Source organism: Triturus cristatus, chromosome 1_1, assembly GCF_964204655.1.
Source record: "Triturus cristatus chromosome 1_1, aTriCri1.1, whole genome shotgun sequence".
NCBI classification, from domain to species: domain Eukaryota; kingdom Metazoa; phylum Chordata; class Amphibia; order Caudata; family Salamandridae; genus Triturus; species Triturus cristatus.
In genome coordinates, this window is record NC_140579.1 from 625,337,618 (window position 1) to 625,356,563 (window position 18,946).

The window sequence follows — 18,946 nt, forward strand, 5'->3', positions numbered from 1 at the left end:
ACATATATGTGAGGGCTTAAGATCTGATGTCACGCGCCGTGATGTCATGCGCCGTGATGTCACTTGCATCATACTCATTAATTAGGTTAGTCCCCCCACTTCTTTTTTTAGAACTTGTGCCCTGAATTGCCCCTCTTACTCAAGGAAAAGAAGGTCCCTCCAGAACCAGGGCAGATTTAGAGAGGAGCACGTGTGAGTGAATTAGTGATTCCTGCCTCACTCCATGCCCCGGAGGTCCACACGGGGCTGGGCCCCCTTCGGCGGTGCAGTGTGGGGATGGGTGACAGCTGCGCTTCTGTCAGTGCAGAACTGATGTATTTTATTCTTCAGCACTGACTCACCTGGAGACTTTGTTTCATTCGGAATGATACACCGCACACAAAAAAAAATAAAAAATGTTTTTTTTAAGGAAAATAAATAAATGTGTCCCTTCGTAAGAGCTCATGCGCGCAGCGAAAGCGCCTCAAGACTTTTGGGTCGTTCCAGGAGTAGAAGTAAGCATGTGTGGGGGCCTTCCAGCACCGTGCGCCCCAGCCGCTAGGCACCTGAAAAATGAGCGCTTTTCCGGTAGGCATGGATCAAGCACCAGGCAGGGAAGGCTGGGCTGCAGTGACACAGTGCTTGTGTTAGCATACCTGCTGCAAAGACCGTATAATATGCAGATCACGAGGGCAGGGCAAGGTCAGATTTCGAAGCATAAGATCGGAACATATGTAGTGCCGCCAGCTGTCATTCTGTGAATGTCGCAAAAGGTGTCAATGGGCGTTGCATTTGTTCTGGTACAAGGAGGACCTCCAGCCATTGCGTGACACTGTAGATTCGGAGTTTTGGGCTGGCCCAGAACAAGCAATCTGCGCAACCGTACTGCCTACCTGTAAGGTGCAGCAGAGTGTGGGATGTCAGAGTTTAAAAAAAAAAAAAAAAAAAAAAAGCAGAGCGATAGTTAAACACTGTCGAACAGAGTCGCAATAGAGGATGTTGTGTGATGAAGGTATACTGTATTACGCCTCCACAAGAGGCATCTGACTGTCTCTCAGTTTTGATTTCATGTATACCCATGGCGTGAGGAGACGGTACTGTAAGACACCGAAGAAGGACACAGGTGTGCCAAGGCAGTAAGGGTGAAGATGGAGCAGCGCACATCATTGCGCTTGTGGGAAGATTACCGTCGGAGCTGACCAGATGTGGGGGGAGCCGCAGGAAGACGTAAGCCTCCCTGGCGGCGTGGCGGAAACAACAAGTGTTTTGGTCTGTATGGGAGCACACCGACGGGGCGGTGTGTAGAAGGAGGGCCACTCACTTTGGGATGTCGCACGGCAGGGTGAGTGCGCCTGACAAAATCGGGGTAGCAAACGGAGACGGCGCTCGCAGCCCAGCCCCCACCAGAAGGTGGAGCACAAAAGAGACTAATAAGGTAGCGAGTTGGGGCCTAACTCCAGGGAAAAGGCTACCCCCCACACGCAAAGGGGCGTGGTTAACAACAAAGAACAATCTACGAGCTGTCAGGGTGATTTACGACCCTAGGAGTTGCAAATGAGCAAACAAGACAAACCAGTGATTTATGGCCAGCCGATGATTTATGGCTGTTGATTTATGAGGCTCATGCAGAATGATTTATGACAGCGGACAGATTGTGACAGAATGATTTATGACATACCAATGATGTATGACCCATGATTTATGGCTGATGATTTATGATGCTCCTGCAGAATGATTTATGACCACGAAATTCTGATGGCAGGTGACAGAATGATTTATGACATACCGATGATTTATGACCCATGAATTATGGCTGCTGATTTATGATGATCAGGCAGAGTGATTTATGGCAACAAAGGAAGGGCCAACAGAATGATTTATGATGGATAATGATTTATGGCCCATGATTTATGATGTCCAGCTGACAATGCACGACATCGCATTTGTAATAATGTGTGACATGATTTATGACCCTGGCCTCCAAGGGGATGTCCGGGGGAATTGTACAAGTGTGACTATGTAATAAGTAATAAACTGCGGCCAACAATTACCACCACATACGACGATTGTTGGCTGTGTTTTTAGTAATGCAGATGCACAAGTATGGTACGGTTCCTGGAATGGGCGCAGTGCGGCCGTTATGAGATGTGAAGAAGAGTAGAGGACTGAACGTGGAACAGAGGAAGAGATAAAAAGGGAGGGGAAAATTGGGACATATAAATGAGGCAATGGAATTTTGCCCTCTGCCCTGTAATCCTGGACCACTCGAGCCCGTTTTGTATCAGAATATCGTAACCAAAGCATAGTAAATATGATATAGTCTACAAAAACATCGCCTATTTGGAGTTAATGATAGAAGAGGCAGGGCTTTAAGTGGGCCGGGTCTGTCCGGGTCTGAGCACCGGAAGTTATTTTCAGGGGGCCTCGAAACGGGTTTTTTAATGTATACGTGGCAATTAGCTAGCTGGTGCGAACTCTTTTTATGATGATGGCTTTCTCCAGAATCCACAATGCGGCTACAGCATGCACAGGGCCAGTTTTAGCACTGGTGACGCCCAGTGCGGCAGTGTTATTTGGCGACCCCCCCCCAGTGACCATCTACGCAACGAATTACCGCACTACCATCACCCCTTAACAGTCTCCATAACCACTCTCACTCAGATGCATTTAATCCGTTTTAAAGTGTAATTTATAAAAGTAACAGGCGGCAGAGCACTTTACATTGCACACACATTACTCAATCATATGTGTGTAAATCAATGTATAGGAAACGTTGCATAAGACAGAGTGGAAGGATTTATATGTCATCCATTCTGGTAGGCAGTATAGTTTAGGGGGGCTTGGTCTGGAAAAGCACAAACGCAGAATTTAAAACGCAAGACCATGGTTGGGGATTATCTTTAATAATTGGTATCGATTTCTACCCAAATCAACACTTTGTACAACATAAGGATATTGAAAGTCATGGGGAAAAATCAACACGCACTAATCTATACTTGAAGTCTGCATTTTAGTTCTTTGATGACAGTTAACAGCTCACTGTTTTTTATTAGTATTTTAACTTCTAAACTACAAGTAACAAAACAAAGTCTCTGAAATCAGTAACCCCCTGACCTATTTACGTTATGTTCACTTCCTGATTTGCATGGTACACATTCTTTGCAGCAGGCACATTAACCCTCTGAACTACCTTATGATGAATCAAAACTTTTACTAGACAAACCTTCGTTCTCTCTCCAGGAAGAGCATCAATCACTGGAGTAGGCTTGACATTTTAATTGTTGGCTGAATCTTGCTGGAGGTCAGGAACGCTGCAGCGGGTGCTTTTAAAAGCAATGTAAACTAGCAAACAGGCGTCCCCATGCAATCAGCACCCGGTGCGGTGGCACCGGTCGCACCGCCCTAGAGCCGGCCCTGAGCATGCACGTGCGGTAGGTCTTCATTGACACCCCCCCACACCCCCTTTGCACTTGGGAGAGCAGGGCCGGGTCTATGATTTGCGGGACCCTGGGACAAAAGGGAATGTGCGAGGCCCCTCTAATTTACTTAAGTGACTGCTTGCAAGGAAACCATTCAGAGACACTGCGGGAGGCCCATTGTACAGGATTTTAGCGCCCCCACATTTTTAACTTTCAGCCCACAAGCAATTCTCACACCTTCAGCCTGATGGGCGCTAAAATCCTGTACATTGGCCTCCCACAGTGCCTCTGAATGGTCTCCTTGCAATTGGGACAAAAGGAAGTGTCTCCCTCCCCTAAGCCTCCAGACAGCGCCAGGCCAGTGGGAGAGAGAAAGCAGGCAGCGAGCAGCCCCTTGTGGCTCCTCCGGGTACACGCCACAGTGCAGCTTTAATTATACTATTATGAAAAACGAATAGTGCGAGGCGAAATATCTAAATATTATCAAGCTTCAATTAGGTGATTATGGGGAAGAGAAACGGTGGTACGGATCGCATAGGAATGCAGTATATCGGATTTTATGAAGTAAATATTGTCTAACCTGCTTATTATAATTATTATTGTTCCATTACTACTGCTATTATTAATATTATCATCATCGCGAATAATATTTGTTGATAACGATGAAAACAAAAATGCAATAAAAAGTTATTAATTAAAAAGAATGATAATGTAATAGTACTGATGCAAATACATTTGAATCGTTTTTATTAGGTCTCGCCTGAGGCAGCGCTTTAGCGCTGCTCTCGCGAGAGCTTTTGTACAAGGGGGATCTGGAAGTGCAAACTAGTGCTTTTCAGGCCTCCAAATACAGTGCATGTGCGCCAGGCGCGCGCACCATTTGGCAGCCTGAAAGCACTAGTTTGCACTTTCAAATCCCCCGTTTACAAAAGCTCATTTCGCGGCCGCTTTGATGTTCTCAGTGAGCCGCGCGGCCACTGAGAACATCAAAGCCGCCGTGAAAGTGCTCACCATTTGCCACCCCCTCCCTTATCCCACTTCCTGCTTGTTTCACAATGGCGACAGCTTGTTACAAGTGGAGGTTGGGGACAGAAAACACCTTGCCACCCCCTCTCTTTTACAAGTTTTACAGAAAACACCCCCCCCCCCCACCGCGCACCACTCTCTTCCGAATTTTCATCTAAAGCAACTGGTAAATAAATGGGGGCACCCTTTATTCCACTGACTACCTACATATGACCGCTTGTCTTGCTGCCTTTAAAAAGCTCAAATCCCTCCAATTACCTGATCCGCAACTTGTAGTCACCTGTGACGCCCCTTGTCCCCTAGGCGAACCGCATAGCAGCATCACAGCACGCCGCAGGCAGTAACAAGCAGCCAGCCTTTCGTTGCCACCACCACCCAAGTAGATGCACAGGGATGTAATACCTTACAAGTGAGCAACATTCAGAGAGGTCCTTTACCAGACGCATGAAACCAGGGTGGATCCCTACACATGTTCCCGCTGACTATAACAAACTCACACCAGCGAGGCAATACTTTACCTGTTACAACCCTAATCTGCGATTTTAAACACACAGAATTCACACGCATACGAACCACAGTACTTCGAGCACTTCGTTTCCCAGTCTGAATTTGTATATTGCACGTTTTTAGGAAATTATTTGCACTGCAGCCCTGCATTCTGTGGCCCCCACCCACCCGAAAGTACAAAAATAATCCACACACATAAATCATGTAAAAGTGCACATTCCTGCAGCCTCGGTGCAGGTCCGCAGTCTTTCACATAGTTTCACAGCCCAGCGAAGCGCCGCCCACGCCCCGCCCCCAAATACTGTAGGATTTTGAAAACTTCGACAGAGAGCAGGGGGAGAAGGGGGCTGTGCAGTTGGGATCTTGTAAGGAATTAGTGCCGCCTTGTTCCTCAATTTGCTGCCCGTATGACCCCCAGACTTTCTGGTGTCAGGAACTATCTTGTGACCAAGGAAAATGGGGGGTGGCGGAAATTAATTGCACTTTTCAGGCTGCGGTTTCAATGGACACAAGCATTTGCAATGCAATAGGTCTCGCATTTATACGAGTTTGAGCTATTGGCATTGTAAATGACAATGCTTTTTATTTAAGTTTGGTTTTTTAAGAACTTAAATAAAAGGCACTGTCATTTACAATGCCAATAGCTCAAACTCGTATAAATGCGAGACCTATTGCATTGCAAATGCTTGTGTTGATTCTGCATGGCAAGTAAAGTAGGGAGTGCTCTAATCCGTGTTTACAGGCCCAGCTGGGTTGTGGTAGATGTGATTTGAGGTGTACGGCAGGCTGTACTTAAGTAAATATGCTTCGACAACCTGTGTCACAATTCCACCTGCATTGAGGTTAGGTGGAATATATTGTGTCATGTCTATGTTTGTGTATACTGCAGTTGTTCTCTAAGGAGTCCTAGAGCTGACGACTTGTCAGAGCAAGGGGTACTGCTACACTAGTTATCTTTATTTAGACCACACCCCTACTTAGATAGACCACACCCCTTTGAGGTTTGCCCCGCCTTTTTTAGAGCACACCCAGTTTTGTTTCCCACTTAAAGCCCTGAGAAGAGGTACGCCCAATGGGACGATATGTTTGTAAAGGATATTCAGAGTTCGATACGTCTGCTAACGATATTTGGACATCACCTTCCCTTCAGTGTGCACCAACTCACCCGATGCAGTGCAGACACCGTCTGGAATGAAGAGCCCTTCTTCTTGGCACCTTTGCCTTTGGCCACTTGCTCTAGCGTTGGAAGAAAAATGGAGGAAAATCAGGCAAATGGTAAAAAGAAAGGAAGGGCACCTCTGAGACACTCGCTACCCTCGGGTCTCTTAACTGGAACACCTGGGAAGCGCTCTTATGCCTCAGAGGATCAGACCCAGGCCACAGAACGATGTAAGAAACACCACAGTCCTCAAGGAATCAGACCCAGGCAAGGGAAGCATGATAGGTACACCAAACTCCTCAAAGAATCGGACACTATGGAAGCATGAGAGGAACACCCTACTCCGCAAAGAATCAGACACTGCCATGGAAGCATGTGAGGTGCACCCTGGTCCTCAAAAAACAGACCCAGGCTAGGGAAGCATGTGAAGTACATCCTACTCCTCAAAGAAACAAGACATATGCCTCTGAAACATGTGAGGTACACCCTAGTTCTCAAAGAACAGACCCAGGCTAGGGAAGCCTGGGAGGTACACCCTACTCCTCAAGGAATCAGATCCAGACTAGGGAAGATGTGTTGGTCTTTGCCAGTATCTACACAAAATAAATAGCATTTAAATAGTGCTTACTACCCCTGAGGAGGTGTTGGAATAATTTAAATATCACAATTTTTTCTTGGAAAGCACTATGGGTAGAGGACGTTTACACTGACAAAAAGCAATATTGTTTAATGTGTAGCTTACAAAAGTGTGACTCTTCTCCCTAAATAAGGAGGGTTTCCCTGTATACTCGATATGTTCTTTAATGTACTCATGATAGACATGTTAAACATATATGTGAGGGCTTAAGATCTGATGTCACGCGCCGTGATGTCATGCGCCGTGATGTCACTTGCATACTGATTAATTAGGTTAGTCCCCCCACTTCTTTTTTTAGAACTTGTGCCCTGAATTGCCCCTCTTACTCAAGGAAAAGAAGGTCCCTCCAGAACCAGGGCAGATTTAGAGAGGAGCACGTGTGAGTGAATTAGTGATTCCTGCCGCACTCCATGCCCCGGAGGTCCACACGGGGCTGGGCCCCCTTCGGCGGTGCAGTGTGGGGATGGGTGACAGCTGCGCTTCTGTCAGTGCAGAACTGATGTATTTTATTCTTCAGCACTGACTCACCTGGAGACTTTGTTTCATTCAGAATGATACACTGCACAAAGTGGGGGGGGGTGTGGTGCGCAGGTTGGTCATCAGCTTGTTCAGGTTTTCCTGCAGGAGAGTGAGATAGCATCAAGAAACAGAAAGGGAGATGTGAATGGACAGACAGACAGAGGAAAAGGAGAGAGAAAAAGAGCTTGAGACCTTTAAAGGGCACGAGAAAGGGAGAGAGACCATGCGGAGGGGAATGAGATGTGAAGAAGAGTAGAGGACTGAAAGTGGAACAGAGGGAGAGATAAAAAGGGAGGGGAAAATTGTGACATATAAATGAGGCGATGGAATTTTACCCTCTGCCCTGTAATCCTGGACCACTCGAGCCCGTTTTGTATCAGAATATCGTAACCAAAGCATAGTAAATCTGATATAGTCTACAAAAACATCGCCTATTTGGAGTTAATGATAGAAGAGGCAGGGCTTTAAGTGGGCCGGGTCTGTCCGGGTCTGAGCACCGGAAGTTATTTTGTGATAACACATATGCAAACACACAAATATACACGCATGTAGGGGACACAGGCGAGTTTCACAGAGTCGGCGATAAGCTCTGTCATCGCCCTTACGTTTCAGTTTCCATAGGAACAGTTTTATACATGCAAAAAAATATCTATGTATTGGTATTTATAAAATTAGTTCTGTAGTAGGGGATCTCTGTGTATAGTCATAATCTATGAATAGTCCCGCCCATGTGCGGGGACCCCGGAGCAATCAAAATATCTCTTAAGCTGTCCTGCATTTGCAAACCTGCAAAGACACTTAAGAGACAGACAAAATAATACAGCCTAATAACAATATGGCTGCACTGGCCAGCACTTCATCTGAAGTGAACACAAAAGCCAAAATAAAGTTTAAATGTCATTTTTATTCACATCTGACATGTTCCTTTATTGTATCACACTCCCTTCACCAAAATCCCTTTAAACAATAGAGAGGAAGGGGTGGACAGACAAGCCCTATAGGCTGTCATTATGTGTCTGCTAAAAGGATACCGTGCCTTTAAGGAACTCTCCAGAGACCCCCGGTATCCCAGGATGCACAGCCAAAGCAAGTTACTTTCAGTTCTTTTTTCCGGCTCCTGCTAGCAGGACCCGGGAGCATTGAGCTCTACCCTTTTGGGTGGATATTTTGGATAAAATTGGTTTTTTGGATAAAAAAGTTTGTTCATTCGACGTCTAGAGCCTTTCTCTGCTGCATCCTGCAGTTTGACCCACTCTTAGCATGGCTTTATTTGATAAATGCCCTGAGTGTGGGAGGAAAACGGACCCACATGATGTCTGTATTCTCTGCTTATCATCTTCACATGTCCCTGCTACATGTGACATCTGCAAGACCTTCTCCAAGAGGACCCTGAGGGACAGAGAGAAGATTCGCCTTCAGGGACAGGAGAAGCAGAGAACAGGTGAGACTTCTGGGCATGGAGGATCTCCTTCCCCATCCTCTGCCCATGCTTCAGCCACTGGAGGGACCTCCGGGCAGAAAAAGGAGCAGAAACGACGCCTACCGGCCGGAAGATCCCGTTCGACGTCGAGGACGACGACGGCGACGGCGAAAGGTACAGCACCGGTGTGTTCGCTGTCGATCCAGGGCTCTGGATCTCGGCGTCCTCGACGTTCGACGTCGAGAGAGGGGCCGGCGAGACCTCGGACTAGGTCGCCGTCGAAGGCTTCACAGTCGACGTCGACATACCATCGGCGTCGTACTAAGCCCCGCAGACAGCGCCGTTCGCCGTCGATGCGAGCCCGCTCGCCTCCTTCGCCGTCGACTCATGGATCGACATCGACGCGAAGCCACCGGCGACGGACGTCGAGTCGAGGGAGATCGCCGTCGAGGCGAGGGAGATCGCCGTCGAGGCGAAGGAGATCGCCGTCGAGGCGACATCGCTTACCGGCGACGTCGAGAGGCTCGCCGTCGAGACGAAGGCGCTCGATGTCGAGAAAAGGCAGGGGACGCCGTTCGACGTCGAGGAGAAGCTGTACGAGGTCGACGCACGGTTCGACGTCGAGGACGAGATCACCTGGTAACACTTCTTCAGTGATTACGATCTCCAGTCGTGGGTCTAGGAGAGCAGGACGCTCTCCCTCGTTCACTTCGGCCTCTTCACGGGGTAGACCCGCAAAGAAGAGAAGGGTGGACGGAAGTCCGGACAGGGCTAGTCCGGGTTCTCCTGCAAGGAGTGATGGACGGAGAGAGTCTCCGATGGACCCCCTGCCACTGCCTCTACCGCGACCGCAGCCTCAGCCTCAGCCGCGGCCTCAGAAGCCTCCTACGCCTCCTCCTCCTCCACCTGACCCCCGGCTCCCAGTGGCGCCTCCTAAGCGACCTACGCCACCTCCGCTACCACCGCCTCCGGTGCCACAGCTCCCGCCTTCTCCTCGGCGACCGGTGGCTCCTAAGAGACTGAGATCACGCTCTAGATCGCGCCGGAGGTCACGGAGCAGACACAGATCGTCCACTCACACAAGGCATGGACGACGGAGGTATAGATCTCGATCCAGAAGCACGAGGTATTCGGACTCTTCTGGCACTGGACGGCTTTCCCCCACGTTATCGGAAACACCGCCTACTAGAATCTCGCCAGTGGATGATATTGCCACTTTCCAAGATGTTCTGATGAGAGGGGCGGCAAAATTGGGAATCTCAGTGACAGTACCAGTTCCCCCTACCTCTGTGATATTCGAGACTTTACACAAGGCGCATCTATCACGCCCCCTCCTCCCTTTGGTTCCAGGTCTGGAGGAACCAGCCATGGAGGTCTTCTTGACACCGGCCGTGGTGAAGTCTGCTCCCTCATGGTTGCAAAAGAAATACAGGGCCCCGGATTCGTGGCACGACGTTTTTCGGGTCTCATGCGGATGACTAAATGGCCCGCATGAAGGCCGAAGCAGAAACCCTGAAGGCCGTGGGGTTGGAGAAACCCAAGGAACAGAAGAGATCATTGCGTTCCTATGGCAGGCGTTATTCTAAACAACGCGGCCAAGGGCGTCAGTCTGGTCAACAACAACAACACCAGCAACAACAACAGTTCCCGAGGCAGTCCTTTCAAAAGCGCCAGAGGGGCAGAGGACAGCATCGATCCTCGTCGGGGAACAAAGGCCCGGCCGGGTCGAAGCCCTGAAAGGTCACTTCCCCCTCATCCGTTACCCGCTCCGGTGGGGGGAAGTATTCAATACTACCTGGCAGAGTGGAGAACAATAACTCAGGACAAGTGGGTGCTGAATATTGTTTGCAATGGGTACAGTCTTCGTTTCACCAGCCCGCCTCCACAGGTCCCACCAGTGCGCTCTCCCTACATGGTGCGAGAGCTCCAGTGGGAGGCGGACATTCTGTTAAAGAAGAAGGCGATAGAGACTGTTCCTTTGAGGCAAAAAGGAAAAGGTCTTTACTCAAGGTTCTTTCTCGTCAGAAAAAAGGACAAGAACGAGTTCAGGCCTATTCTAGATCTGCGTCAAGCAAACAAGTGGATCCGCAGAGAAAAGTTCCGTATGTTGTCCCTGCATCAGATTTACCCTCAGTTGCATCGAGGAGGCTGGCTGTGCGCCATAGATCTGCAGGACGCTTACTTTCATGTGCCGATCGTACAAAAGCATTGCAAGTTCCTGAGGTTTTTGGTAGGCAACAACCATTACCAGTATAAAGTACTCCCGTTTGGTCTGAAGTCTGCACCGAGGACGTTCTCCAAGTGCATGGCAGTGGTGGCAGCACACTTGCGGAAGAACAAAGTGTTTGCGTATCCCTACCTGGACGATTGGCTGATCAAAGCTTCCACGTACCAGGAAGCCCAGTGTCATTTCAACAGGACAGCTGCCTTGCTTCATCGCCTGGGGCTGCACATCAACATGACGAAGTCAGTGCCGATCCCTGTGCAGTGTCTCCAGTACTTGGGGGCCTCAGTCAATACTTTGAACGCAAGCGTGTGTCCTTCGGAGGAGAGACGCTTATCTATCCGTTGGAAGGCCCTGCACCTCCTCTCAGCCCACTCTGCTGCAGTGAGGACGGTGGCCTCTTTACTGGGGTCGATGGCTTCATGCATCTTTCTCACCCCCAATGCACGTCTGCATATGAGGCCTCTGCAGGAATGTCTGGAGGATCAATGGGACCAGAGGCGGGGGCGTTGGGAGGACAAGATTCATCTGTCCCAACACGCTCTACAGTCTCTGAAATGGTGGTGCTCCTCAGAGAATGTCTGCAAGGGGACTCCCTTTCACAAGGATATTCCGGTCCAGACCATAGTGACCGATGCGTCTCTCCAGGGCTGGGGAGCGCATTCGGGCCCTGTTCAGATTCAGGGGATATGATCACAGACGGAGATGACTTACCACATCAACTTTTTGGAACTCAGAGCAGTACACTTGGCCCTGAAGGCGTTCCATCCCTCCTTCAAGACGAACTCCCTGCTAGTTCAGACGGACAATACTACTACCATGTATTACCTCACCAAGCAGGGGGGCTCCCGTTCACGCACGCTGTCTCGGGAGGCACAGACTATCTGGAATTGGCTGGTGGCCAGGAACCTAACGATCACGGCAACCCATCTGCCGGGAGTGCAGAATGCCCAAGCCGATGCGCTCAGCAGGCTCGTTCAAGAAAATCACGAGTGGGTGCTAAACGACGACGTGCTAAGAGACGTCTTCGCAGAGTGGGGCACTCCGGATTTCGATCTGTTCGCTACGGCAGAAAACAGCAAATGCCGCGACTTCGCGTCCAGGTACTACCAACCAGGGACACTGGGGAATGCCCTATGGATCAGCTGGTCCAACAGCTTTCTCTACGCCTTTCCACCCATTCCCCTGATTCCGGCGGTGCTGATCAAGCTGTCGCAATCCAGAGCCAGGATGATCCTGATTGCTCCGGAGTGGCCGAGGCAATGGTGGTTCACCGACCTTCTTCACCGGTCTGTTCTGCCACACCGGCGCCTGCCGTGTCGGCCGGACCTTCTCACGAAATTCGGAGGACAGATGGTTCACCCCAATCTCTCGTCCTTGAGTTTGGCAGCATGGCTCCTGAGCTAGTACAGTATGAACACTTGAACCTGCCTCAGGACTGTATGGAGATCTTGAAAGAGGCGAAGAGACTGTCTACGAGGACTTCTTTCGCCTATAAGTGGAAGAGATTCTGCTTATGGTGCACGGCAAAGGACATTGACCCTACATCCTGTAAAGAAGATGTTATTCTGCCTTATCTGCTGCAGTTAGCTCAATCTGGGCTTAACTTTCAGTCTATTAAAGTTCATCTCGCAGCTCTGACTGCGTATAGTAAGGGCCCTTCCCAAACCTCATTTTTTCAAATCCCTGTGATTAAAGATTTTTTGGAGGGTTTGCGTAAGGTGTTTCCCCCTGTTAGACGACCTTCTCCACCATGGGAATTAAACGTGGTGTTGTCCAGATTAATGAGGGAGCCTTTTGAGCCTATTAATAAGGCTTCTCTGCAGCATTTGTCCTGGAAGGCGGCCTTCCTTGTGGCCATTACATCGGCCAGGAGAGTAAGTGAGATTCAGGCTCTGTGTTGTCAAGAGCCGTATACTGTATTCCATGCTTCTTAAGTGGTAATGCGTACTCATCCTAAGTTTTTACCTAAAGTGATATCTGATTTCCATGTAAATCAAATGATAACTTTGCCTACATTTTTTCAGCATCCCTCCTCTCCGGCGGAGAGGTCTCTGCATTCACTAGATGTGCGTAGAGTGTTGAAATTCTATCTAGATAAGACAAAAGACATCCGCAGGTCGGATCAACTGTTTGTAAATTATGGTTCGGTAAGAACTGGTCTAGCTACCTCGAAACAGTCCATCTCCAGATGGATTGTGTCCTGTATTCAGCTCTGTTATCAGAAAGCTAATAAGACGTTAGGGGGTAAGCCTACAGCGCATTCGACTAGGGGCAAAGCAGCGACTACAGCTTTGCTTAGGAATGTTCCAATCGCTGACATTTGTAAGGCTGCCACCTGGAAGTCGGTCCATACGTTTACAAAGCATTACTGCCTGGACTCTGATGCTAGGGCAGATGCGCAGGTTGGACAGGCTTCGCTGAGGAATTTGTTTGCACAGTAATTTGTTGGTGTTCGGTTTTTACTCCACCGCTGTTTGTTGGTTGGGATGGGCTTGCCATTCTATTCATGGATTATGACTATACACAGAGATCCCCTACTACAGAAGGAGTAGTTTCTTACCTGTAACTCCAGTTCTGTAGTAGGGGTATCTCTGTTATAGTCATAAGCGACCCTCCCTCCTCCCCGGTAGAGTAAACTGGCAGTATCAGGCCTGTTGTTATACACCTTCAACAAGAACTGAAAGTAACTTGCTTTGGCTGTGCATCCTGGGATACCGGGGGTCTCTGGAGAGTTCCTTAAAGGCACGGTATCCTTTTAGCAGACACATAATGACAGCCTATAGGGCTTGTCTGTCCACCCCTTCCTCTCTATTGTTTAAAGGGATTTTGGTGAAGGGAGTGTGATACAATAAAGGAACATGTCAGATGTGAATAAAAATGACATTTAAACTTTATTTTGGCTTTTGTGTTCACTTCAGATGAAGTGCTGGCCAGTGCACCCATATTGTTATTAGGCTGTATTATTTTGTCTGTCTCTTAAGTGTCTTTGCAGGTTTGCAAATGCAGGACAGCTTAAGAGATATTTTGATTGCTCCGGGGTCCCCGCACATGGGCGGGACTATTCATAGATTATGACTATAACAGAGATACCCCTACTACAGAACTGGAGTTACAGGTAAGAAACTACTCCTTCTTGTGTACAGTAAATCATAAGGTAGGCGTTTATATAAGCGTAACTTTGTATCAACAATCCGAAAAAACTCCCACACATGTACTCTCACTTAGCTAACACACCTCACACACCCAATGACTCTCTCACCACCTCCAAGCACACTCACTCTATCATAAATGGACACACACCATCCCCCCGACACACGCCCCTCTCTCACACACACACACAATCGCACATTCCCTCTCAGTCACGCACACTCTTATGCACACGTGTTTTTATTCTCTCTCACACATATGTAGCACCTTACACATAGACTCTTTCTCAAGCACATAGGTATGCACACACACAACACATTCTTCCACACGGGTGTGCACGCACATACTCTCACAAACCTAATCACTCTCTTGCCACCTCCATGCACACTTACTCTTTTATAAATGAACACACACCAGCCCCCAAACACACACATATTCCCTGTCAGGCACGCACACATACTCTCATGCATGCTTACTATTATTCTCTTCAACACAGCTCTTTACACAGTCTTTCTCACACACATATGTATGCACACACACTACACATTCATCCACGCGCACACACATACAAAACACAAACATTTTCTCTCGGGGACGCACATTTAGTCACACACAGGTCCTCTTATTCGCACACATCTCACATATATAGTCTCACACAGACCCAGGGTCACACGTACACACACTGAGCACAAGGACACACTCATTCAACCACACACGCACTCCTTCACGCGAGCTCCCTCTCTCCACGTGCGGCAGTAAATCACTGCGGTCCTCAGAATATTTCGGTGGGGGTGAAAAGCAATCCGCAGCCTCGGTAGAACGCAGCTGCGATCAATAGTGGGCCCTAATAAGTGTAATAGGTTTTAATCGAGTATTTATCTGAATTGTGACCTTATAATTTAGATATTAGCAGAGACTTAACAAGCTGCCTGAAAGAGATATGCACGACTCGATAATAGGATATCGACCGGCCGGGGGGACATGCCACTCCGGGCCCGGCCCCCAGCGCCCGGCCTCTTTACAGTGCTAAGCACATTTTGCTGTAAATGTAATCGAAGGGATTTAATTGTTTTTCCAGAGATAACCAGCGTTTTGTCACAATTAGCCCGATTTCTCCTAAAAAAAGAAGAAGCCAAGGGGAGAGAGAAAATTGAAACTGTCGCCCTGAGCGACCAGCAGCAGGCCGGGCGGGGAGATGCCTTTGAGAAGGGCCGGTGTCTTTGGGAAGGAGATGGGAAAGTCAAGGGGGGGACACTGAAGCGAGTAGACCTCAGTGTGCAGGGTAGTGCCTGCAGACTTTCTCATCTTTAAGGGGCCACCTGTTTCTAATTAGCATGGCTGTGCTAAGGCTGTGCTAATTAGAAACAGATGCCCCCCCTAAAGATAAGAAAGTGCTTCACGACAGCCGTGATGCAGATGACCCAGTCCGGATGGGCCGGACGAAAGGGAGAAAGGGCAGTGGCCAAAAGGCATCATTTTCAATGGGAAGCCAGCATTTAGCATAAACACTGACGCAACCCAATGAAAATGATGGGCAGGGCTTGAAGTCCCCTTCTGAAAGCTCCTCTCTCACTTTAGGTCTCACCGAGCGAGCAGTGCATGCGCTGCAACGCTAGTCGAGACCTAAAAAATATTAAAAGGACAAGGGATAATGGGTGGGAATGGAGTGCTGGGTGGGGGCATCAAGGGGTGAGTAAGAAATAGGGAGTGGGCAGGGGCGAGGGAGCAATGGAGGTGCCTGAGGTCTGGTGGGAGGACAAAAAATATTAATAAGGAAAGTCGGGGATAAGGTGAGGAAAGCTTTAGAGGAGCTTTGGGGGGGGGCATGCATAGGTTGCAGGTGTTTTGGGTGTAGGAAGCAGGATACACAAGGCAGAGAGTTAGAAAACACACACACTTTTGTGGAGTGCTTACAGATAAAGAAAACAGTAGTTCTCTGAATGTGAGCAATGAAAGAATACAATTCATCCAATAAAAAGAATAGTAAACAGACTATTCTCCACGGGAGGGACAAATACAAGAAGAGAAAGGCAAGCCATCAAATCAGAAGCAAGCAAATGAGAGTGACAATAAAGCCAGCTTATGGTAAGCAATACAGGGGCCCTTTTCCCACTATAATGTTTCAGTATGGTACACAACAGGCTGTTGTCTACACACAGCTAAGAGCTGTTTGGTAGGCAAGACCTTAAAAATGGACTGTAACTGCCATGCAGCTGTGGTTACCTGAGTCAGCACTGGCGTAGTTTGCAAACAGATTTGCCAGGAGCTTAAGAGAGGACTTTTGGTAAAGCCCCACAACAGTTTCGTTCAGGGGGTCCTTGTTCTTCTGCAGCCAGCCCATGATGTTGTAGTCTACTGTTCCTGCATGGTGCATAAGGGCGAAGTGTGCCTCTGGCTTGCCCTTGATGTTGCGTGGTTTCTGAAAGTTGGCAGACTTGCCAAGATGGTTGTCGTAGAGCTTGGCCTTGAATGTCGTGTCAGAGGCCTTTGGGAACATGCACTCCTCCTCCAGGATAGACATAATGCCCATTGGCTGTAAGAAAAGGCAAGTCAGCAAATCGGTCCTTAGTTCTGGGTAACAAACTGAAGGTCTAATTCGAAGATGAGATGAGTGGAGGGGCTAAGAGGAGCACCTCAGGCCTGTGAGGTTCTTTGGGCAGTCCCTCACTCTAATAGATCCTGTGTTCCAAAAATGGATCCTATTCCTCAATGAAGCCCACATTTGTCAAACCCCTCCTGCCGAGTCCACCTTCCAATGTGAATAAAATGCCGATATTCAATGGAGAGCTTGGATAAAGGATTCCTTCTCCCACCTTCCTCCATTTTCTCCAATAGGACTCCCCCATTCCTCTGTCCCCATGCAATAGCTTTATACCCCTTCCGTCACCGCTTGCTCAATATTGTTGACATACGCTTGCCATTGAGGCTCCACATTCCTTGATGGGGATACCATTCCATTGAGGAGCACCCATTCTCCGAACATCCTTCCTTCCGCACATCGTGATGAAATCTAGGGAAGCCTTTAAAGGAGCCTCATCTTCATTCAATTGACAGGTCTTTCATGCACCGGATACCCTCACCCCATGGACCTCCATGATGACGTTACGGTAGAGCTGAAATGGAACCTAGCTTGCGTAATCGTTCCAAAATTCCATTAACAGCCCTTATTCTGCAGGTCGCCTAACTGTTCTCTCGGTAACCCCCACCCAGTTCTCAGTAACACTTGTACAGGCCTGCAGTGCAGTCCATCATTCCTCCATGGCTCCCTCCATTTCATTGGAAATCTTTCATTCCCTGGTAGCCCTCCATTCCCTTGCTGGCCCGCCCCTGCTCACACTCCAAACGTGGTTGATGCAGGCTTGCAATGGAGTCCACCATTTCCCTAACAAACTCCATTCCCACATCAGCCCCTTCAATCCGCTCACAGCCCACGAGTCGCTCAATGGTCCCCACTGCTCACCTTCTCGATAAGGCCAATGCAGGTCTGCAATGGAACCCATCATTCCTCAATAGCTTCCCGCATTCCACTGATAACCTCAATTCCCACATCAACTCCTTCCACCCCTGGACACCCCACGAGTCGCTCAGCGGTCCCCACTGCCCACCTTCTTGATAAGGTTGATGCAGGTCTCCAGTGGAGCCCACCATTCCTCAATACCTTCCCATGTTACACTGATAACCTCCATGCTCATATCAGCCCCTTCCACCCCCAGACACCACACAAATCGCTCAATGGTCACCACTGCCCACCTTCTTGATAATGTTAATGCAGGTCTGCAATGGAGCCCTTCATTCCTTAATAGCTTCCCGCATTCCACTGATAACCTCAAATCACACATCAACCTCTTCCACCTCCGGACACCCTACGAGTCGCTCAACAGTCTACTGCCCACCCTCTCGAGGAGATTGATGCAGGTCTGCAATGGAACCCATCATTCCTCAATAGCTTCCCGCATTCCACTGATAACCTCAATTCCCACATCAACTCCTTCCACCCCCGGACACCCCACGAGTCGCTCAACGGTCCCCACTGCCCACCTTCTTGATGAGGTTGATGCAGATCTCCAGTGGAACCCACCTTTCCTCAATTACTTTCCATGTTACACTGATAACCTCCATTCTCATATCAGCCCCTTCCACCCCCAGACACCCCACAAATCACTCAACGGTCACCACTGCCCACCTTCTCGATAATGTTGATGCAGGTCTGCAATGGAGCCCATCATTCCTTAATAGCTTACCGCATTCCACTGATAACCTCAATTCCCACATCAAACCCTTCCACCCCCGGACACCCCACGAGTCGCTCAACAGTCTACTGCCCACCTTCTCGAGGAGGTTGATGCAGGTCTGCAATGGAGCCCCTCATTCCTCAATAACTTGCCGTGTTCCACTGATAACCTCCATTCTCATATAGGCCCCTTCCACCCCCGGACACCACATGAGTCGCTCAATGGTCCCCACTGCCCACCTTCTAGATAAGGTTGATGCAGGTCTGCAATGGAGCCCATAATTTCTCAATAGCTTCCCGCGGAACTGATACCCTCGATTCCCATCTCAGCCCCCTCAATCCCCTCACAGCCCATGAGTCGCTCAATGGTCCCCTATGCCCACCTTCTCAATGAGGTCGATGCAGGCTTGCAGGTCCATGCCAAAGTCGATGAACTCCCACTCAATGCCTTCCTTCTTGTATTCCTCCTGCTCCAGCACAAACATGTGATGGTTGAAGAACTGCTGCAGCTTCTCGTTGGTGAAGTTAATGCAGAGCTGCTCGAAGCTGTTGAACTGTTTAGGGGCAAAAGAGAAGTGGTCAGACACAGAGTGGTGGACACGTGCCCATGTGTGGTCCATCTGGAACCTGGTGATGACTTCCACATAGCGGCCCCAACTTCACAACACCCGGAAG

General features: G+C 48.9%; 1 protein-coding gene across 1 annotated transcript in view; it reads right to left on the bottom strand.

Annotated features, from left to right (window-relative positions):
• The window catches only part of LOC146870723 (myosin-7-like), a gene marked incomplete at its 5' end in the record, with an annotated part of 160,975 nt that overhangs the window by 81,923 nt on the left and 60,106 nt on the right, over positions 1–18,946 (bottom strand). The window contains 4 exons of the mRNA XM_085644017.1: positions 342–440; positions 6,093–6,167; positions 16,264–16,573; positions 18,655–18,825. Of these exons, the coding sequence (XP_085500143.1) occupies positions 342–440; positions 6,093–6,167; positions 16,264–16,573; positions 18,655–18,825 (655 nt within the window). The remainder of the gene's footprint in view (positions 1–341; positions 441–6,092; positions 6,168–16,263; positions 16,574–18,654; positions 18,826–18,946) is intronic.